The sequence below is a fragment of the Bos indicus genome, chromosome 21, assembly GCF_029378745.1.
Source record: "Bos indicus isolate NIAB-ARS_2022 breed Sahiwal x Tharparkar chromosome 21, NIAB-ARS_B.indTharparkar_mat_pri_1.0, whole genome shotgun sequence".
Lineage (NCBI taxonomy): Eukaryota > Metazoa > Chordata > Mammalia > Artiodactyla > Bovidae > Bos > Bos indicus.
The window spans coordinates 47,844,457-47,868,837 of NC_091780.1; the positions used below are offsets into that span (position 1 = coordinate 47,844,457).

General features: G+C 36.9%; 1 protein-coding gene across 5 annotated transcripts in view; it reads left to right on the forward strand.

Moving 5' to 3' along the window:
- MIPOL1 (mirror-image polydactyly 1) overlaps positions 1-24,381 on the forward strand; it is a 307,526-nt gene that overhangs the window by 256,993 nt on the left and 26,152 nt on the right. Inside the window, exon 13 of one of the 5 annotated variants that reach the window (XM_070775479.1) lies at positions 94-23,935. The exons of the other annotated variants lie outside the window; for them this stretch is intronic. Coding sequence (XP_070631580.1) covers positions 94-118 — 25 coding nt within the window. The 3' untranslated portion in view covers positions 119-23,935. Of the gene's footprint in view, positions 1-93; positions 23,936-24,381 lie in introns of those variants that run through there. 5 annotated transcript variants of the gene reach the window in all.

A 24,381-nucleotide genomic window follows, 5' to 3' on the forward strand; every position in this document is an offset into this window, starting at 1 on the left:
CTCTCTCAAAATTTGTCTTCCTTACCGCCACCAGAGTTAATTTTTCTAAAACACTAATCAGGTTATATTATTTCCCTATTTTAAATCTTTCAGGGACTCTTCAACCCCTGCAAGTTAAAGTTTAAACAACTTAGCATGTTATGCTGCTGCTGCTGCTAAGTCACTCCAGTCGTGTCTGACTCTGTGCGACCCCATAGACAGCAGCCCACCAGGCTCCGCCATCCCTGGAATTCTCCAGACAAGAACACTGGATTGGGTTGCCATTTCCTTCTCCAATGCGTGAAAGTGAAAAGTGAAAATGAAGTTGCTCGGTCATGTCCGACTCTAGCGACCCCATGGACTGCAGCCTACCAGGCTCCTCCATCCATGGGATTTTCCAGGCAAGAGTACTGGAGTGGGGTGCCGGAGGCCTGTCACTGGGTTTCTCCCATTGTTTTAGTATCATCTTCCCCCATGATGCCCTACCACAGTATCTCTGCTCATGCCATTTCATCTTCTTAGAAAATATTCCTCCCTTTTAGTGCCTTGCCAGATTTTTGTATTCCTTAAATTCTGATCTAAATGTTACCCCTATGATGCTTCTTTATATTTCCATTCTTTAATGCTTTCATAATACTTAGTCCATACCCTTATTAGAAGTCTTAATCAGCTAGGTGTTAAAATTGCTTTGTATATCTGTATCCTATCTACTCTGATCCCTGCAAAATTAGTCATCATGGAGCTTTTCCAAGCCATAGATGGTGTTCTGTTCATCTTTGTATCCCCATTGCTTCCAAGTACTTGGCACAGATGCCAGCTGTTAAGTGGGTACTCTATAAATGCTTATGAACATACAGACTACTGCTGCTGCTGCTAAGTCGCTTCAGTCGTGTCCGACTCTGTGCAACCCCATAGACAGCAGCCCACCAGGCTCCCCTGTCCCTGGGATTCTCCAGACAAGAACACTGGAGTGGGTTGCCATTTCCTTCTCCAATGCATGAAAGTGAAGAGTGAAAGTGAAGTCGCTCAGTCGAGTCCAACTTGTAGCGACCCCATGGACTGCAGCCTACCAGGCTCCTCCATCCATGGGATTTTCTAGGCAAGAGTACTGGAGTGGCTTGCCAGACTAGAACAATTTAATAGTTTGATATAATGACAGAAAAGGGTTTCCCTGGTGGCATAGTAGTAAAGAATCCACCTGCCAATGCAGGAGACACAAGGACAGGGATTTATTTGATCCCTGGATCAGGAAGATCTCCTAGAGGAGGAAATGGAAACCACTCCAGTATTCTTATCTGGAGAATCCCATGGACAGAGGCACCTGGCAGGCTACAATCCATGGGTCACAGAAGAGTCAGACACAACTGAGTAATTGAGCACACACACTTGCTAGTATCAGCTTGTTCTAACCACAGACTTCCATCAAGTTTAATTACATTTAAAAGACCTGAAATCTTCAGTAAATAGGACAGAGAGACCACTATTTCTAATAATTGTATTTTAAATGTATATTTTATTTGTTTGAGTAAATATTTTTCTTAAGTTTTTTAACCTGAGTATATTTGGAAAGGAAAGCTGTACAGAATTACTATCCATAAAGTAGCCAATATTTATAGGCAGATAGTCACTTATAGGGTAAAATGTGATGAATGCCAGACTTCACAAACCAAAAATAACTTCTTGGCCCAGGTATCTGGGTGATACCTAAAATTTCACCAATGGAAATCCATTCCTTTGCCTTCAACATTACTCTCCTTAGGTAGGTCTCTTTTAAATGTATATGTTTGTGGAAGAAGAGCACATAGTGATTTGCCTTTTAGGGTTTGTTTTGTTTTTTTTTGCCAATCCTGGATGCAGAGATTTACATGGAGGCTAAAAAAAAGGTTAAGAACATGAGATCTTTGTTATAAAAAACTTCTCTTAATAGTTCTGCCTAGACCTTCCATAGTCCTCATTTATTTAAAAGAAAACTGATGCACTAGTCCACTAAATGATGTTTTTATCACAAGCGATTATAAAATCTGATTCTTTGTGCTGTATTTTTCCACCTGTCTTTCCATCTACAGATACGCTTCTTCTGGCCTACAGCAAAAGTTCCCAAAGGGATTTTTTAATATATTTTACTGTAATTAACGTATTTAAGCTACACAGTTACCTAAAAGTATTTACAGCCAGACTGATGTGGTTAGAAAACCTCTCAAAGATCTAGGTTTTAAAATGAAATAACTTTCATCACGTACCATCTTTACTGTGGGCCAAATTTACACTGATGTTTATTTCCTCATAAACTATAACTATATAATGAATAGGTTGGACTAAAATTGTAAACTTTTAATATATCTTCAAGAAGAAAAATGTATCAACTATTTAGAATTTTCTTTCTGAACTTTAAAAAAATCAGTTACTTAACATTTGCAGGCATTCTAATTTTTAATTGCATAATTAAAATTTCAAAAATCAGCATAAAACATTTCTTTCTGAAATATAGGGCATCCTGTGGCTTTTGAATGCTATTTTAAAAAAAAAAAGAAAAGAGCGTGTAAAGCTAATAAAAGTCTTTCCTGCCGTTGGCCAAATACTGATTTCTATGAAGAAGTTGAAGTTACAAAGAAGTTGTGAATTCTCAGCCTGGTTTCCCTGCTGATGAGTGAGAGCAGTCTGTAGTTCACTTTGAGGTATCAGGGGAGTCGCCATAGTGTCACACAACGGTTCTTAGCGGAGAGCAAACATACTTTCCACAAACTTAGCTGCTTAATCTGTTTGCAGGTTGAATTATAAAACAGGGTAGATGACTCTGGGCGCTGGGAAGGGGAACAGAGCATTTCCAGTTTCTTGACTTTTTTTTTTTTTTAAAGCGTACTATTATTTAAAAAAAAAAACCTACAATTTTCATCAAAAGACCACTAAACTTTATAGTTTTGTTGCTAGTTCCAGAATCTGATATTAACTATAATGATAAGTGATTCTGCTCAAATAGTTTTACAAAGTTTAATGTGAAAAGCGTCAATGAATTTTTTACGTAGTTGCATTAATACTGTGTTTTCATTAAAATTATTCTACTTCTTGCCAACTTTATCTTGCTATTTTCCCTGTAAATTCTTGGTTGGACTACAAGTTGCAAAGCAATACTAGATGTACTGTGAATGCTTTGTAAATACGATACTTGTTAATTGAATCAAGGAGTACACCTCTTAAATTCTCAACTCAGCATAAGGTTTAAATCCATATTTAATAAAATGTTGAAAGTTTACTTGGATTTATTAGTATTATTAGTAAATGAGGATTTGAAACTTTTCTGGAAATTTCTTCACAATCGTTTTTATATTTGAGGTTTTAAAAGCTCTGTGAAGTATGATATGTACCTCAGCAAATAATAAGTCAAATAGTTAATTTATTTGTGATAGTTTATGTACAACTGAACACCCCCATCAGCTTTGGACAACACCTTCTAAATCTAGAAGTAATTAGATATAGTTTTTTTATGTCCTTTATATATGGAAAATGGACTCAGATGCTTCCTAAACAGTCATCACAAAATATACATGATCTAACATGCTTAATTTTTATTCTTGAACACATGATACGCTTTTTAAGAATTTAATGTTCTGGGTTTTTTAATCATAACACATGTTTTTAAATTAAATACCTATTTAACTTATGAAATACATCTTGTACTCTATCAAACAAGTATGTATTTTATAAAAACTTTAATTCCATTATATATTTGTATAGTGATCCCCTCTCTTACACACTGAGTACATAAAGTAGCTTTCCTTAGAGCTACTTTTATTATATACAGAAATACCTACCATGTTTGATAGGTGATATGATTATATTCATTTCTTTATAAAACTAGAGAATTGAGGCTTATACCTTGATCTTCAAGGAACGTCTCACTTTGACATGAAAAAGAAACATAGTTTTAATTGTCTAGCTCATTTCTTTCTACCAGGGAAGGATTAATCTGTGATTATTAAAATTGAGAAATTCCAATGAAGTGGAAAGTAAAAGATCCAGGGTAAAGAAGAAGAGGGATTCTCTAAACCTAAGTATCTGCCCTGTCCCTGTTAAGTTCCCTTTTATAGTTAATTTTATGGAATGAATCATAAACAGCCTGAAAGTAGGGCCTAAAAAGTTAAATCACAACATGACTTCTTACATTTAATTGGCTTCTTCATTTCGGAGTCTGTCTTCACTAGGTGATCTAGAGTTGGACTAGTATTCATCTCAGCCTACTAAGATAGATAAAACACGTTTCAGATGATCATGAGAGGAATGAGAGAAAAAGAATAGAAGTGTTGAATAAGAGACTCATATAGTTTCTTTTTAAGACTAAAATGCAGGAATTTTTATTGTTTTTTATTAATCCCAGTGTTACAGTAATTGAAATAAAAAATACGAGTTCCTATTATTTTAGGGAAATTATTTATTAGTGTTCAGTCACTAAGTCATGTCTGACTCTTTACGACCCCATGCACTGCAGTACACCAGGCTCCTCTGTTTTCCACTGTCTCCCAGAGTTTGCTCAAATTCATGTCCATTGAGTCAGTGATGCATCTAACCATCTCATCCTCTTCTGCCCGCTTCTTTTGCCTTCAGGGTCTTTTCTTCAGGTCTTTTCTTCAGCATCAGGCTCTTTTCCAGTCAGTTGGCTCTGCATCAGATAGCCAAAGTATTGGAGCTTCAACTCCAGCATCAGTCCTTCCCATGAATATTCAGGGTTGATTTCCTTTAGGATTGACTGGTTAAATCTCCTTGCTGTCCAAGGGCCTCCCAAAAGTCTCCTCAAGCTCCATAATTTGAAAGCATCAATTCTTTGATGCTCAGCCTTCTTTATGGTCCAACTCTCATGTCTGTACATGACTACTGGAAAAACCATGGCTTTGACTATATGGACCTTTATTAAGGAAATTATAGGACACACTTAATGATGATCAAGTACACTTTAACTGAAACTTGACAAGCTGAAAAAAGTACGAGAATTCTTACACTGCAGAGATGTCCTATTGTGATTTTCATGCATATACATGAAATGCAAATTCCTTAGAGTGGTCTTATGCTCTAATCAGTACCATTTTCCTAGGTTTCTATTCTTAGCTCCAGTTAAAAGCCTTCTTAATTGTTTAACCCTTGACCCCAGGGTACTTCATAAAGATAGGAGAACTCATCTATCTTACCTGAAAATAGTTTTAGAATTGATAAAAATAAGATATATAAAGTGATTTGAACTTCCTAGGAAAGGTACTTAATATCACCAACCACTAAATATTTTACATACTTCTTTTGTACTCAAGGAAAAAAAGGAAGCTATTGTAGAAATTCGATTTTTTAAAGTTTTCATCGTCCTGCCTGTATGTTGCTCAACCTGATTATACTTGAAAACTCATTCAGAAATTCCTCTTTTGCTTTCTCTACTCTTAAAAGCACAGATGATTGGATATAATGTATCTATCTATTGATACAGAGAATGTTTACATGCTTGCATAAATCAGGGTCTGTTTTTTTTTAATAAATTGTCAGTGTATTCATCTAAAGTCTGCTGTATACTGCTTTACTAGATATAGGATTTATTCCCAGAATATAATTGAAAAATTCTAAATTGAACCCAAGAACAACTAGAAATACAAATTTTACTTGGATTGTAAGATTCCATGTTTGATTCTTTCTTCCCATTATTTCGTGTTTGTCTATATCCCCCACTAAAGGATTTTTCCCAAGTGCACATTTAGCCCTCTATAAATGAAAGAATATTGTTTCTTTCACGGTAACTCTGTCTGATAGTGAAATCATAAACACAGTCCTCGCATAAACTTCATTCTTCATCATTTACATTTACAGAGAAAAGAATGCATTCTATAGCAATATAGTGTATAATAGCAGCTAAAATCCTCCTCCTTTCTTTCTTATATTGTTTTATTAATATATTCCTGAGCAACTCAACAAATATCATTTTTTTCTTCAGTTCTTAACCTAAGTATAAAGAAAAGAATAATTTTGCTACTATAGATTACTTCATTAGCTGTTCCTATGGAAAGACTAACCAGAAGTGAAATTTTTATATAGTAAATAGTATTTTGGAACCTATTACTGAACTTAACTATTTTAATTTTTTTAATTACTTTGACATGTATAGCATTCAAACTAATAGTTCTTGGAACAGCATCATCATTCAGCTTTTTCCTTCACATACAATAGTATCCAAAAGCATAGTGAAAGTGTGTCTTCTTTCTTTTTGTGTTACACCATTTGACAAGCTACATAATGGTAAAAATAACATAAACATGCTCAAAATCTTGAAATGTCACCTTCTTTAGTTTACTAATCTGCTTTCTGAGCTATGTGTATTTCACATCAGTGTCCCAAGAAGTTCTCTACTACTGACTGGAGGGCCTAATCTTTCCCAGAATGATGGGAGTAGCACAGTTCAAGAACAAGAATGAATCTCTGTATAATCACACCACAATGTGAGGTGACCCTAAGACTGAGAACTGACCAGATACACATATGGGTTTTAAGAAGACTTTCTGATGCTCTTTTTGACACAGCTGTGAGAAGAATGTGGCTAAGGCCCAGTAGTCATTCTTGAGTAGAGCTGGCAAAGGAAACCATGAGGAGAAGAGAATTTAACACATGGGTGTAAGAGAGTACGGCTTCATTGATGTGATCTGAGGGGAATGCCTAATGACTGGAAGAATCAAACTTGGCAATGAAAACACAAAGCTCTTTTCATCAATTCAAACACAGACTCTAAAGCTGCAGATGGTCACCTCCAGCCTTGTCTATTCAGTGTGAGGTTTTATAAAATGGCACTTTGGTGAATACTAATAGATCAAAACAAAGATTTAATAACGTAAAGATGTGGTGTTCATTTTTAAATGAATATACAGGTCAGCGTCTCAGAAAAGGATAAAAAGAATACCTTTTATATGTGGGTCTAAAGTCTTTTTGTTATTTTTCAACTTCAAAAATAAATGACATTTATCTTCAAAACTAAATGACAAATGTACAGATTGTGTTTTATGGAAAACAGTTTACATTATGAAACAGACCAAAATCAGAGTTTATATTTACACATTGATTTCACTACTTTCGTTTGAGGACTCTCAATTTATAACATTTGTTAATGTCATCCTTTAATATTTTCTTGAAACTCACTTGATAGGGCAAATCTGTGTTGCCATTCTCAAGGATTAATCAGTCTAATTAATTTAGGCCAAAATATTTTACAACTGGAATAGAACTTTCTTATTGCCTTTTTAGAAAATGCAAAGAAACATTGTTTAGTACAAAGGAGGCTTTGAACTTTAATGCATTCTTGCAAGGTACTTTGCATTTGATTTTGTAAGATTTTAGAAGTTCATAATTGTATATATAGTCAAGAGGTAATTCACTATACTCATCTGTTACTAATGCTTACATAACTGAATCTTACTTTAAATTAAAATATGGTGTATTTTTCCAGAACGAATTTTATTACTAGACTTGTTCAGCACTTTACAGTTTATAAAAGTCTTGAGCTAAACCCAAACAAGTAAGCTTTATTTTCTAAAATATGCTTAAAAGATGAACATGACTAATTAATAGCCTTCATATTTCTATTATATGTGAAGTAAATATAATGAATAAGTCTGTGATCCTAATACTTTTATCTAATAAGTGACACTAGCATGTAATAAAATTCACCCATTCCAGTCCATTTCAGTTCGCTGACTCCTAGAATGTCGACATTCACTCTTGCCATCTCTTGTTTGACCACTTCCAATTTGCCCTGATTCATGGACCTGACATTCCAGGTTCCTATGCAATATTGCTCTTCACAGCATCGGACCTTGCTTCTATCACCAGTCACATCCACAGCTGGTTATTCTTTTTGCTTTGGCTCTATCCCTTCATTCTTTCTGGAGTTATTTCTCCACTGATCTCCAGTAGCATATTGGGCACCTACTGACCTGGGGAGTTTTTCTTTCAGTATCCTATCATTTTGTCTTTTCATACTGTTCATGGGGTTCTCAAGGCAAGAATACTGAAGTGGTTTGCCGTTCCCTTCTCCAGTGGACCACATTCTGTCAGATCTCTCCACCATGACCCGCCCATCTTGGGTTGCCCCACGGGCATGGCTTAGTTTCATTGAGTTAGACAAGGCTGTGGTCCTAGTGTGATTAGATTGACTAGTTTCCTGTGAGTATGGTTTCAGTGTGTTTCCCTCTGATGCCCTCTTGCAACACCTACCGTCTTACTTGGGTTTCTCTTACAGTGGAAGTGAGAAATAGATTTAAGGGCCTAGATCTGATAGATAGAGTGCCTGATGAACTATGGACGGAGGTTTGTGACATTGTACAGGAGATAGGGATCAAGACCATCCCCATGGAAAATAAACGCAAAAAAGCAAAATGGCTGTCTGAGGAGGCCTTACAAATTGCTGTGAAAAGAAGAGAAGTGAAAAGCAAAGGAGAAAAGGAAAGATATAAGCATCTGAATGCAGAGTTCCAAAGAACAGATAAGAAAGCCTTCTTCAGCGATCAATGCAAAGAAATAGAGGAAAACAACAGAATGGGAAAGACGAGAGATCTCTTCAAGAAAATCAGAGATACCAAAGGAACATTTCATGCAAAGATGGGCTTGATAAAGGACAGAAATGGTATGCACCTAACAGAAGCAGAAGATATTAAGAAGAGATGGCAAGAATACACAGAAGAACTGTACAAAAAAGATCTTCACGACCCAGATAATCACGATGGTGTGATCACTGACCTACAGCCAGACATCCTGGAATGTGAAGTCAAGTAGGTCTTAGAAAGCATCACTACGAACAAAGCTAGTGGAGGTGATAGAATTCCAGTTGAGCTATTCCAAATCCTGAAAGATGATGCTGTGAAAGTGCTGTACTCAATATGCCAGCAAATTTGGAAAACTCAGCAGTGGCCACAGGACTGGAAAAGGTCAGTTTTCATTCCAGTCCCAAAGAATGCTCAAACTACCGCACAATTGCACTCATCTCACACGCTAGTAAACTAATGCTCAAAATTCTCCAAGCCAGGCTTCAGGAGTACGTGAACCATGAACTTCCAGATGTTCAAGCTGGTTTTAGAAAAGGCAGAGGAATCAGAGATCAAATTGCCAACATCCACTGGATCATGGAAAAAGCAAGAGAGTTCCAGAAAAACATCTATTTCTGCTTTATTGACTATGCCAAAACCTTTGTGTGGATCACAATAAACTGTGGAAAATTCTGAAAGAGATGGGAATACCAGACCACCTGACCTGCCTCTTGAGAAACCTATATGCAGGTCAGGAAGCAACAGTTAGAACTGGACATGGAACAACAGACTGGTTCCAAATAGGAAAAGAAGTACGTCAAGGCTGTACATTGTCACCCTGTTTATTTAACTTATATGCAGAGTACATCATGAGAAAGGCCGGGCTGGAAGAAGCACAAGCTGGAATCAAGATTGCCAGGAGAAATATCAATAACCTCAGATAGGCAGATGACACCACCCTTATGGCAGAAAGTGAAGAGGAACTAAAAAGCCTCTGAATGAAAGTGAAAGTGGAGAGTGAAAAAGTTGGCTTAAAGCCCAACATTCAGAAAACAAAGATCATGGCATCCAGTCCCATCAGTTCATGGGAAATAGATGGGAAACAGTGGAAACAGTGTCAGACTTTATTTGGGGGGCTCCAAAATCACTGCAGATGGTGACTGCAGCCATGAAATTAAGACGCTTACTCCTTAGAAGGAAAGTTATGACCAACCTAGATAGCATATTGAAAAGCAGAGACATTACTTTGCCAGCAAAGGTTCGTCTAGTCAAGGCTATGGTTTTCCCTGTGGTCATGTATGGATGTGAGAGTTGGACTGTGAAGAAGGCTGAGCGCCAAAGAATTGATGCTTTTGAACTGTGGTGTTGGAGAAGACTCTTGAGAGTCCCTTGGACTGCAAGGAGATCCAACCAGTCCATTCTGAAGGAGATCAGCCCTGGGATTTCTTTGGAAGGAATGATGCTAAAGCTGAAACTCCAGTACTTTGGCCACCTCATGCGGAGAGTTGACTGATTGGAAAAGACTCTGATGATGGGAGGGATTGGGGGCAAGAGGAGAAGGGGACGCCAGAGGATGAGATGGCTGGATGGCATCACTGACTCAATGGAAGTGAGTCTCAGTGAACTCCAGGAGTTGGTGATGGCATGCTGCGATTCATGGGGTCGCAAAGAGTCGGACACGACTGAGCAACTGATCTGATCTGATCTGATTTGAACATATAATAAAATACTAGAGTTGAAAGTTAAGAGGAAGGCAACCAAGTATTTAGTAGAAATACCAGTAAACTAAGGGCCCTTGGCTGTCATTAACTGGGTGTGTACAAATTAATTAGATTGTGTTTCTTCTCAGTTTCCTCATCTGGAAGATGGAGCTGATAGACTTGCTGTCACTACTAAACGTAATTGTGAGAATGAAATAATACGCATGTATATAGAAGTACTTTGAAAAATATACACTTTATAAATGCAAGCCATAGACTGAAGAATATCTTCTACTTATAATATACATTTTAGATTAAAAATTATTATTACTTCTTTGGAACCAGAAATGAGTGAGTTAGAAAAATAATATTTTTGCCTCAGAGATGTTGTAGATGTCATGTAAATGGAAAAAGTGATTCTCCACACAGATCTTGGAAACTAAAAGTAAAGAGGATTCTGTGCTTTCTCATACATTACTGGTGGGATTGCAAAATAGTGGGAGAAAAAAAAAAAGCCCTATGGTGGAGAATTTGATGGTATCTAACAAAATCACGGGATTCCCAGGTGGCGCTAGTGGTAAAGAAATAGCCTACCAATGCAGGAGAAATATGAGATGCCAGTTTTATTCCAAGGTCAGGAAGATCCCCTGGATGAAGACATGGCAACCACTCCAGTATTCTTGCCTGGAGAATCCCATGGACCGGGAAACCTGGCAGGCTGCAGTCTGTAGGGTCACAAAGAGTTGGATGCTACTGAAGCAACTTAGCACGCACACACAACAAAATTACATTTGCCCTTTGACTAAGGAAAATCACTTTTAGGAATTCCTTCTAAGGAATTCCTCCTAAGAACTGTAGTATTATTATCATCATTACTGTTATTTAGTGAATGCACTGAGTGGCATGTGAGATCCTAGTTCACTGATCAGGGATCAAACCTGTGCCCCCTGCAGTGGAAGCACAGTCTTAACCAATGGACCATCAGAGAACCCCTACAGTATTATTTTTAATAGCAAACAGAAACAACCCAAATCGGAGAGTAGATGAATAAACCGTGCATATATTTGCATAGTGTAATACATGTGCTTACTTAGTCATGTCTGCCTCTTTGCTACCCCATGACTGTGGCCTGTCAGGTGGCTCTGTCCATGGAATTTTACAGGCGAGCACACTGGAGTGGGTTGCCATTTCCTAATCCAGGGGATCTTCCCGATCCAAGAATCAATCCTGCATCTCCTGAGTCTCCTGCATTGCAGGCAGATTCTGTACCACTGCACCACCTGGGGTAGTGCTTAGTGTGATACAGTGCAACTGTAAAAAAAAGATACAATAGTAAGTGAAAGTGAAAGTTTAGTTGCTCAGTCATTTCCAACTCTGCGACCCCATGGACTGTAGCCTACCAGGCTCCTCCATCCACGGGATTTTCCAGGTAAGAATACTGGAGTGGGTTGCCATTTCCTTCTCCAGAGGATCTTCCTGACCCAGGGATTGAACCCGAATCTCCCACATCATAGGCAGATGCTTTACTGTCTGAGCCACCAGGGAAAATAGTAAGGAAGCTGTCTGTAAATGAATATTGATTGACATATTGCTAATTGGAAAAAAAATCAAGTATTTATAATACAAGTGAGAAATAAGGATAAAAAGAACAGGAGGGATGTTTATCCTTTGGAGGTAGATAGGAAAGAGACACAGGCATAGGATGGTAATGCAACTTTTTGAACTATGTCTTTTTGTATAGTTTGACTTTTGAACCGTGTGTGTGTTTTAAATATTTAGAAATTAAAATCAAATGAAAAAATTAAAAAGCACCCATGAAAACGAATACAAATAGAAATAAATATACCTGACTATATCAGATTGGTTAGATTCTTATAGAGAGAAAATAATTAACTCAAGTGTCTTTTGACTGTTAGACTGACTATGCATCATTAAAGGCGTATGTTTTAAGGACAAGAAGAAATGCAAAGTAATCTTAAACTTTGCTCAGTATATTCATACTTAGTTGTACTACTGGTTATTAAAATCTTAAAACTTTTCTTTATATTGTTGGACTAAGGAGCTATGTAAATATTATTAGGAGCCAAAATTTACACTGTAAAATAAATGGCATTAAGAAAAAGAAACTGTAATACTCAATTTGAGTTGAAACTATCAGTATGAATTTTGATTTAAAAAAATGTATATTTTTCCTTAGCTTTATTTATTGAAAAGGCCTTAGAAGCAAGGGATACACCTAAACACCCAAATTTTGGTTTCTGACTACATTTCTTATTAAAGGGTATCAAAGCTTCTGGGTCTGGATCATGGAAAGTACAGTGAGTCTAGATTATCATTTTGTACCAGAAAGCAAGAACTTTCTGGTTTTTGCTCAGAGACTAATAGAGTCATGTAGAAAGGGCACAGGAACAGCTTGACAAAGTTCCCATAGACCAAAATTGAAACAATGTATGCATCAAAAGAAGTGTATTTGATTATAAAATCCTTAATTGTTACACTTAGGATCTATAAAGATACTTTTTTTTTAAAAAAAGATGGAAGTTAGAAAGGAAGAATGCCTTTTGTAAAGAAGAATGTGCTGTGCTATTGTGCTCAGTCGCGTCCAACTCTGTGACTGCGTGGACTGTGGCCCACCAGGCTCCTCTGTCCTTGGAATTTTCCAAGCAAGAATACTGGAGTGGGTTGCCATTTTCTACTCCAGGGGATCTTCCCAACCCAAGGCTTGAACCTGCATCTCTTGTGTCTCCTGTTTTGGCAGGTGGATTCTTTTACCACCGTACCACCTGGGAAGCCCCATGGAAGGAGAATGGGAGTTAACATGGAGTAATAGAATCAGAAAACTACCATCTTGTAACCCCTACTGTAATTAATTCAAGCGAAGACCATTCCATCAGCCATGTAATGAGTTAAAAGAAGCTACTTTGGCACTAGAGTCAGTCAGTCTAGTTTGGGGAAACCTACTTAGCATATACCAAAGAGTTTAGAGCTTAAAAATCAGAGAGGGCTTAGACATGGGGATTTAAGATGTCAAGTGCCTTCAAACAATATTTAGGGATTTATTATTAAAATTTACTTTAGAAATTTTTCTTACTCAAATATTCTGTGCTTATGTAAATCATAGAAGATAGACCTAAACCATTCAACCTTTTATCAAAATTGATCTTTTAAAGAAACTCACTATAAAGAAGTTTTGCCTTAGAGATTTTATCAATCTTAGACTAGGTACTGATCTTTTATTTAAATTTTGGGGGTTTTTTTATCATGGGGTTTTTGTGTTACTTTTTATTTTTTGAAATGTTGCATTAAAATATTATTTATCTTCATAATGAGCGTTTTTACACCTCTTTCAATTGTTCATCTGAATTGAGTGTCCCATTCACCTCTCCCTAGATTTAGCCCTGAATACTCTATAGATGAAAAAGACACTCTCAGAGTGCACTTCTCGTTTACCCTTATTCAAAAATAAGAACAGCTTACTTAGTTTTCCTAGTTTGTATGATTTCTATTGAATGGGGTTTCATGTTCAGAAATAATACTCATACAGTGGAGCTGAAAAACTGTGGTTCTTCCCATTCTGTGGAAATTGACCAGGTTTTTAATTATATACTGTCCAGTAAGCCTACCACTCTCTGAATTTCTGTGTCTTACTTTATGGTCATTACCTGCACCACTTTTTTCAACTGTTGCTTTGTCTTTATTTCAATCATCTGGGTAGATGGGTTATTATATCTATCAACAGTAAGGCTGTGATTGTATTCTAGCCCCTGTTTATTTCAATTTGAGAATATTTGGTTTTTATGAATCAAAGATAAGTCGGATAGAGAAAATGACTGTGCTGATTCTGCTTAATAAGTTGAATATTACTTTTACTTTGTAGGCCCCTGGCTTAGTCTGAAGTTTGAAGGTACATTGATATATTATCTCTTCTAGTCTCCCAACGGATGTTGCCAGTCTTTTGAATTAAACTTGAATAAGGTTGATTTGTATTCCCTCTTAATCAAAATTTGAAATGTTGACATTAGAAAATTTCATTCAGTGCTAATTATATATGACTTTTATGAAAGTTAGGAAGGAAAGAATCCTACATTTTAAAGTTTAGTATCAGCATAAAGCCCTGTGAAAACAATAGTGAGTAGTTAATAAGCCATCTTAATAAGATACCTTAATAAAACTAACCAGTTATTCTAGCTTGCTGCATTTCACTTGGCAGTATAAAAATCAATGACTTTACTTCCTCCATCATTAATTGAAACTTTTCTGGGTTTAAAATGATCAAAAACCTCAGCAATGTTATAGCAATGTTTCCTAACCTTTCTTGACTCTTAATTCCCTTTAGTAGTAATACATATTCACTAGGCAGAGTTTTAAGTATCCTTCTTGCATTGGTATAAGATAAAGAAGTTAATTTGCATTGATTGTTTTTTAAGTTTTATGTTAAGTACACTCTTTAGTATTCATATGTAACATCACATGGTATTTCACATACATATAAGGAAGTATTAATAGATTAAAATTTCATAATGTCTTATGGCATTAAATAACTGCTTGTGAGATAATATTTGAAATTCTTAGCATTTTACTTTTAAAATGAAATAACAGTGGTTTTTCAACCTTTGTTTGCTGAAATATTTCCACAGGTAGCACATTATGATTGTTTTGGGTCTGTACTCCAATGTATGTAAAGCTAAATTAAATATTATTATATATCATGGGCTTCCCCAGTGGCTCAGTGGTAAAGAATCCTCCTGCAATGCAGGATACCTGGGTTCTATCCCTGAATTGGGAAGATCCCCAAGATCCCCTGAAGAATGGAATGGCTATCTACTCCAGTATTCTGGCCTGAAGAATTCCATAGACTGTAATCCATGGGGTTGCAGAGAGTGGGACTCAACTGAGCAACTTTCACTTTCTTTTTTTCATTATTTTATGTAATATTCCTTTCATCATGAGCAAAGTGTACAACTCCAAGACCTGATTTGTTAGTGAACTTACTAAATATTATCTTTACTGGTCCAGTTTATGCATTTAGCTTTTATGCCAACACTAATTTTGCTCTAAAATACTCTGCAATTTGCTGTTACATGATACTAGCCCCACAGCTCGCTTTTTCAGTCTGAGTATGCTTAATATATTCTATAATAAATCAATAAAATCTTGTAATGTACATATTCCTATCTCTATGAAGCAATTGTAAGCAAACTGTAAGTGAATGCATGAATCAAAAAGGTATGTTTCAATGAGACTGACTCTGAGAACATTTGATTTTAACAATATACGTCATTTATTGTATGGTATAAATTGGTTGTAGCACTGATTATAAGTTTTTGAATAATAAATCCAGTTAATAGTAAAACAAAATGTTTATATCATGGGAATACATTTTAAGTATTCTGAAAAGCTACATATTAGTGATCTTTAAGCAAATTAATGAATCATATTTCTTATTTAGGGAATGAAACTGGCACCTGTTAATAAAATTTTTATCTTTAGTCATTGAATTTTATATTGGTTTCATAAATTTTCTATTATCATATTATAATAGATCGCAAAAATGCATTGAAAGTGTGTTAGTCGCTCAGTCATGTCTGACTGTTTGCAACCCCACAGTCTGTAGCCCACTAGACTCCTCTGTCCATGGGATTTCCCAGGCAAGAATACTAGAATGGGTTGCCATTCCCTTCTCCAGAGGATCTTCCCAACCCAGAGATCAAACCCAGGTCTCGTGCATTGGAGGTGAATTCTTGGCCATCTGAGCCACAGGGAAGCCCCCAAAATGGATTTTTTTTAATGCATTAAAAACTTTGAATACATTTAAATACAATTTAACACAGTAAACTCTACATTGATTAAATAACTGTGTTATAAAGCTGAGAATAAAATGAATGCATCAAAAAAGTTCCTTTATAATCATGTTGTCTTGCTCATTTTAAAATAATTCCTGGGACTTCCCTTGTGGCCCAGTGGCTAAGACTTCACAGTCCAGAAGCAGGAGTGTAAGTTCAATCCCTGGTCAAGGAACTAGATCCTGCGTGCTGCAACTAAGAGCCAGTGCAGCCAAATTAATATAATAGTTCCTGCTTGATGTAATGCTTCGTTACCTGTTAAAATTTTGTTGTTTTAAATAGCTAACCCATTCAGTTGTCCAATTCTTTAAAGAAACTGTACTTTCATGATAAAACATAGCTTTGACACTCTTTTCCTGACAGATTTTGTCACTTTAAGAAATAGCCCTTTTGACTATTAGACAGGGATTATTTGTATTCATAATTAGTTGATATAGACATCCTAATTAGTTACTGTAAAGTGAAAAAGTAAATATAAATCATTACAGCTGAATTGATTGAGGAAGTGAATAGTCATGTCAATATAAATATTAGAATCTTTTCACTTCTCAGAAATTAATGCATTTTATTATAAATAAAAAGATAAAAGAGAAAGTTCCTTAATGGATGAAAGGCTGTAATTTAAATATTTCACCAATAATAATAAGCCAGATCTTGAACAATTTTATTCGTGTTTTATTCTACAAATATTTTAAAAGCACATAGTGTCAGGCATAGGTGAACGAAGACAACCTGTACATTGAGTTCACGAAGCAAACCTTCCTTCAGAAGAGATAGTAGTAAACATGCATACAAATAAGTGTATTGCTATAATTTGTACTTAATATGATGAGGGAAAATTCTCTACAAACCGTAAGAGAATAAAACAGATCTAATTCAGATTTGTGTTAAAGGGAGGATGGTTTTACTAAGCTGGGGCTGAAAGTATAAATTGGTATTAGCCAGGGGGAAACCCTTCTGTGTGTAAGCCAAAGCAAAGAAATTGGTGCGTGGGAGAAACTGAAGAAAGATCTTTGTGAGCAGAGGGCAGCTTGGAACAAAAAAGAAGGATGGAGTAGTCTTGTAGAGTCAGATCTTGAGGAACCTTGTAACCCTCGTCAAGGTTTTTGTCTGTTAGTTTCCATTTTTTAATTTAAACAGTAGAATTCCTTGATCTGTTTTAATAAGAGTACATGTTCTTATTTGCATATTTAAAAGATTAACCCTGAATGCTCTGTGGAGGATGAATTTGAATAAGAAAAGAAGTAGAGAGACTCACTAGGAAGAAATAGCAGTCATGAGACACTGTGATGACTTGGACCGGTGGGAACTTGAGATGTACATGAAATCCGAGCAATAAACTTCCTGTATAATGATGTGGAGTGTTTTGGAGAATGCCCAAACTTTTGTCTTGAGCAACCTGATAGACAGTAATACCTTTTGTTGAGATTGACAAAACCAGAGGAAGAACAGAGATGAAAGAGAAGGACGTTTCTAAGAGTTTGAGTTGTATGCAGGACATCCTAATAGCTGTCCATCTTGGGATCTTAATTTCTCAAGGAAGAGGCTTTCACTTATTAACAGATAATCCTTCAGAATTGTTAGTCCATTTAAGAAGGGCTTCCCAGGTGGTCCAGCTGGTAAAGAATCTGCCTGTCAATACAGGAGATACAAGAGATGCAGGTTCAAGCCCTGGGTTGGGAAGATCCCCTGGAGTAGGAAATGGCAACCTGCCCCAGTATTCTTGCCTGGAAAATTCCATGGATAGAGGAGCCTGGTGGGCTACAGTCCATGGGTTGCAAAGAATTGGACACAACTGAGCATGCATGCACACTCCATTTAAGAAAATATTTGACATTTATGTCCCTTAAATATTAAGTGATCGGTTATATTTAGAGTTTAAAATTCTAATGAAAAGTGAGTTTAAAATTCTAATGAAAAGAGGATAACCTGCAGTTTTCTTGCATGATAATCATACCAATAGGCTATATGAGGACACCAGATAACATTCTGTGATATGATTGATGTCTACAATAACAGATATAACCTAAGAACATTATTTAGTTAGTATATTTTTCCTTCCCATAGAATATATCATTCTTATCCAAAAATTTTCATTGAACCATCTTGCCAAGAATCACTTTAAGTGTTAAAATTACATCACTTATACATATGTGTCACTATTTTGTTCCAGAACTCTTCCTTACTATATATATTTATTTCCTGCTAATAATGTACTTGTATCATATTAAAAGATATAATGAATACACATTAACAAAGGAATTTCTTAGTTGTCCAGTGGTTAAGACTACACACTTCCACTGCACAGGTTCCATCCATGGATGAGGAACTAGGATCCTGCAAGCCAAAAAATAAAAATAAATAAAACATCTTACACACTCTGTGCCTTTTAAAAAAGATACATATTAACCAGCTAGGTACATAATTTGAAAACATGATTTTGTCATATTTTGTAAGACAAAAATATTTTGCTTTTGAGGTTTTATATTAGCCTAGTTATCATCTTCTCTCTAACAAATTACTCCAAAACGTAATAGCTTAAAACTATTATTATTACCCTGGGCTTCCCTGTGGCTCAAATGGTAAAGAATCAAACTGAAATGTGGGAGGCCGGTTTGATCCTTGGATTGGGAAGATCCCCTGGAGAAAGGAATGGCAATCCATTCTAGTATTCTTGCCTGGAAAATTCCATGGACAGAGGAGCCTGGCAGGCTACATACAGTCCATGGGGTCGCAAAGAGTCAGACATGACTGAGCAACTAACACTTTCTTTTCACTTTCATTATTATTTTCATTTCTTTGGATAAAGGACCTCAGTAGAGCTTAGCTGAGTCCTGTGGTTCCAGGTGTGTCGCAAGCTGCAGTAATCTCACGGCCTGACTGGGAAGGATCTACTTTCTAGGTGACCCACATGGTTGTTGTCAGGATTCGGATCTCACAAGCTGTTAAACTAAAGCTACTCAGTTCTTCTCACACTCAAGGCCTCAGCTTTCTTTAGTTCCTTGCTATGTGGGTCTCTCCATGTAGCATCTCAGAACTTGACAGGTAGCTTCACTGGAATGGCCAAGGAAGACAGAGAGAGAGTACACTAGCAGAATGGAAGCCACAGCCTTTTCTAGCAGTCTTAGAAGTGACATTCCATCACTTTTGCCATGTTCTGTTCGTTAGAACCAAATCCTTGGGTCCAGTCCCCACCAATGGGGAGGGGATTACACAATGGTATAAATACCAGAAGGCAAGCCTCATTGGAAGCCGTGTCAGAAGCCACCTTCCTCAAAGTTTTCAGAAGGTTATTTTTATTGGGCCTTAGGGAGCTAAGATAATCACAATGGTATGATCACTCACCTATAGCCAGACATCCTGGAATGTGAAGTCAAGTGGGCCTTAGAAAGCATCACTACAAACAAAGCTAGTGGAGGTCATGGAATTCCAGTTGAGCTATTTCAAATCCTGAAAGATGATGCTGTAAAAGTGCTGCACTCAATATGCCAGCAAATTTGGAAAACTCAGCAGTGGCCACAGGACTGGAAAAGGTCAGTTTTCATTCCAATCCCAAAGAAAGGCAATGCCAAAGAATGCTCAAACTACCGCACAATTGCACTCATCTCACATGCTAATAAAGTGATGCTCAAAATTCTCCAAGCCAGGCTTCAGGAGTACGTGAACCGTGAACTTCCAGATGTTCAAGCTGGTTTTAGAAAAGGCAGAGGAACCAGAGATCAAATTGCCAACATCTGCTGGATCATGGAAAAAGCAAGAGAGTTCCAGAAAAACATCTATTTCTGCTTTATTGACTATGCCAAAGCCTTTGACTGTGTGGATCACAATAAACTGTGGAAAATTCTGAAAGAGATGGGAATACCAGACTACCTGATCTGCCTCTTAAGAAATTTGTATGCAGGTCAGAAAGCAACAGTTAACGGTGGACTGGAAGAAACACAAGCTGGAATCAAGATTGCCAGGAGAAATATCAATAACCTCAGATATGCAGATTATACCACCCTTATGGCAGAAAGTGAAGAGGAACTAAAAACCCTCTTGATGAAAGTGAAAGTGGAGAGTGAAAAAGTTGGCTTAAAGCTCAACATTCAGAAAACGAAGATCATGGCATCCGGTCCCATCAGTTCATGGGAAATAGATGGGAAACAGTGGAAACAGTGTCAGACTTTATTTTTCTAGGCTCCAAAATCACTACAGATGGTGACTGCAGCCATGAAATTAAAAGACGCTTACTCCTTGGAAGGAAAGTTATGACCAACCTAGATAGCATATTCAAAAGCAGAGACATGACTTTGCCAACAAAGGTTCGTCTAGTCAAGGCTATGGTTTTTCCTGTGGTCATGTATGGATGTGAGAGTTGGACTGTGAAGAAGGCTGAGCGCCAAAGAATTGATGCTTTTGAACTGTGGTGTTGAAGAAGACTCTTGAGAGTCCCTTGGACTGCAAGGAGATCCAACCAGTCCATTCTGAAGCAGATCAGCCCTGGGATTTCTTTGGAAGGAATGATGCTAAAGCTGAAACTCCAGTACTTTGGCCACCTCATGGGAAGAGTTGACTCATTGGAAAAGACTCTGATGCTGGGAGGGATTGAGGGCAGGAGGAGAAGGGGACAACAGAGGATGAGACGGCTGGATGGCATCACTGACTCGATGGACGTGAGTCTCAGTGAACTCCGGGAGTTGATGATGGACAGGGAGGCCTGGGGTGCTGCCATTCATGGGGTTGCAGAGAGTCAGACACGACTGAGGAACTGATCTGATCTGATCTGATCTGATGACATTCAGTTGCTCATATTGCTTCATGAGCAGTGGTAAAATGCCCAACCACATTCTGACCTTAGGAAATCATCTCAATCCTCTGAAAATGTACAGAATCCTATTTAAAGAAACCAAAGGTCATGGTAAGGTCAAAACTTCTAAAGAAACCAAAGCCTGAGCCAAAATTAAGTAGCAGGAATCATGCATATTCAGAAACATAAAAGATCACAAACAGGGCAGTTAGCTCGATCTGTCTATGGTGCTCCCAGTTCCTACTTATTTTAGAAATAGGAATTTTAAACTTCAAAGTGCCACTAGCTGGTGTAAGAAATAAGGAAAGAGGAGTTAGATTTTTATCTCTTTCAAATATAAATGAATACAGAGAATCTGAGTCAAGATTTAAGCCAGTCCTACCGATAAAAATGAGAAAAATAAAATAATGGGAAAGGGGAATGCTCAGCTGACTATATACTGAAGTGTAGCAGTATTATTAGGACTTCAGATCTGTTCATTGTTGATATTGATCCTATTAATAATTGTACACTGTTTAAAAAAAAGTCAATAGCAATGAAGATTCAGCAAAAATTTAAGTTACCAAATATAAGTATTTAAAATATTTAACTTAAAAAGACAAGTAATTGCAATCATTAACATGAAAGATTACCAAAAAATAAATAAAATAATAATAAACATGATTGTCCTACAATAGAAATGTCAGTGAATGGATAGGTGTTAAAATATTTTGGTAAAATAAGATGAAAAAGAACTATTAAATAATGATAAGATAAAAGTTGGGCTTCCCAGGTGGCTCAATGGCAAAGGATCTGCCTGCCAATGCAGGAGACTCAGGTTCGTTCTCTGGGTCAGGAAGATCTCCTAGAGTAGGAAATGACAACCCACTCCAGTATTCTTGCCTGGAGAATTTCTTGGACAGAGAAGCCTGGGTAGCTACAGTTCATGGGGTCACAAAGAGTTGGACATGACTGAGTGACTGAACACACACACAAGATAGAAGTTGAATGAGAGAGTGCCTGCCCATTTCTAAGTATCTTGAACTATGTCGGGGCTTCCCTGATAGCTCAGTTGGTAAAGAATCCTCCTGCAATGCAGGAGACCTGGGTTCAATCCCTGGATTAGAAAGATCCCGTGGAGAAGGGAAAGGCTACCCACTCTGGTATTCTGGCCTAGAGAATTCCATGGACTGTATAGTCCAAGGGGTCACAAAGAGTCAGACACGACTGAGAGACTTCCAGTGAACCATGTGGAGGCCTTTAGAAAATTCTTTGAAACTTTTCTGCTCTTCAATTCAATTATTATTTTAATCAAGTACGTATGATTCACCAAGCATTGAGGTAGACACTGAGCATCACTGGTAGATAAAATTAAAGACAGCAGTACTAGCCATCACTGAGCTTACAATGTAGCAAAGGATATTGACAGGTAAACAGCTCTAAAGAAGAAGTTTGAGGTACTCAGGGAACACTTAAGGAAGATACTCTATCAGACTTGGATCAATTAGGGGAGGTTTCATAGTTGTGAAAGCATAATGTTTCATTAATTTTGTGGGTTATGTTGCTAGCGGTCTTGGTTACCTGTTACAGCGTGCCACAAAAAAAAGGTCTAAGATTTAGGCCTTCTCGAATTTTTATTTTTAAATATTGAATATGCTATAGCATATGTACTATATTCACCTACTAAAGAAATAACAAAACAGAATCTAATCAAATCCACACCCTTCATTTAACCCTGCTTGGGGGCTATTAGTGTTTCAGAATTGAGAATTTTTCAAATTTCATAAAGGTAATATGATGTATATTCTCTTTATTAGTTAATATCTTCAGTTGTTGTAGAGAAACATACTGTAATCAAGCATGAATATTTCTGCAGTGAAATATATGAATTATCACCCTTGTTCAGGTTTTGCTGTTACAAGAGTTACAACAAACAAAAATACTTCTGGTTTTTCAGCTTTCTCAGTTTTCAAATTGCACATTAAAGAATTATAAATAAAGCCTCCTTTTGTATAAGAAAAAAAATTGGAATTGATAAATTAACAAAAGGTTACCCAGTGAAGACTTTGCATTATGCTTGTGCTCATAATATTAGTTATTGAAATTTAAAGGAAAGATTACACTCCTTCCTCTATGATAGTATATTGACTACCCCTCGGTGATTGGAAGGATCAGTGGGAAAAAGTGACTGTTCCTACTGACTTCTTTAATAGTAGTATTTCTAAGAGATTATGGCATCATAGACAAAGTTGTTTAAATTTTAGGGATATAAGAATCACAAAAATGTGATAAATATTTTTAAATAGAAGTTTTAATAACTTTATTAAATGTTAGCTTCTCCAAGCTAATATTTATGTCAGGCCTCTGGTCAGGATAGTTGTATATATCTTTATAATATCAGATGATGTGGTAACCTAGTGAACTAGGCTGAGTTTATTGAGAAGGATTTGTCACAAGTGGGAGCTTTCTTTATTTCAACATTTTCCTAAGACTTTATTCCTTGTTGCTCATTTTTTTTCTGCAATCTTACAAGTCAGTGAAGTTTTTTGTTTACTGAGATGCATAACCACCTATTGGGTTAAGTAAAGAGAAAAAGTCAAATGCCACACCTAAGGGATTTTTTTTGAAACAGGGTTCTGTGGTTTTCCCTGGAAAAGATGTCCTTTTATTACAAGCTCCAGCTAGCTTTTGAGGGTTGAGTTACTAAAAGAGAAGCTAGAAACAATTCAAATTATTTTAGAGCATCAAGTTCTCACAAGAGCCCATATTTAAGTTGTTTTGATCTTCTCCACTGCAGTTCTGTGAACACGATCCCTGTTTTAAGCAAAGCATTTTGCCTACCCATGAAGAAGGATGTATACTGATGTGTCCAATAAAAAGGCAAATGTATGTATCTTAATAGTTCAGTTCAGTTCAGTTCAGTTCAGTCGCTCAGTCGTATCCGACTCTGCGACCCCATGAATCGCAGCACGCCAGGCCTCCCTGTCCATCACCAACTCCCAGAGTTCACTCAGACTCACGTCCATCGAGTCAGTGATGCCATCCAGCCATCTCATCCTCTGTCGTCCCCTTCTCCTCCTGCCCCCAATCCCTCCCAGCATCAGAGTCTTTTCCAATGAGTCAACTCTTCGCATGAGGTGGCCAAAGTACTGGAGTTTCAGCTTTAGCATCATTCCTTCCAAAGAAATCCCAGGGCTGATCTGCTTCAGAATGGACTGGTTAGATCTTGCAGTCCAAGGGACTCTCAAGAGTCTTCTCCAACACCACAGTTCAAAAGCATCAATTCTTTGGTGCTCAGCCTTCTTCACAGTCCAACTCTCACATCCATACATGACCACAGGAAAAACCATAGCCTTGACTAGACGGACCTTTGTTGGCAAAATAATGTCTCTGCTTAGTACTAAAAATAAATTAACTTTGAATTTTCAGTCTCCAAAGTATTATCAGCTTCCTTACAGATTTTCCAAAAAAGAAACATTAATTGCTAATTCCCAGCCAATACAGAACATTGTGAAATAATACTTTGAGGCTTAAAAAAAATTACTGTATACATA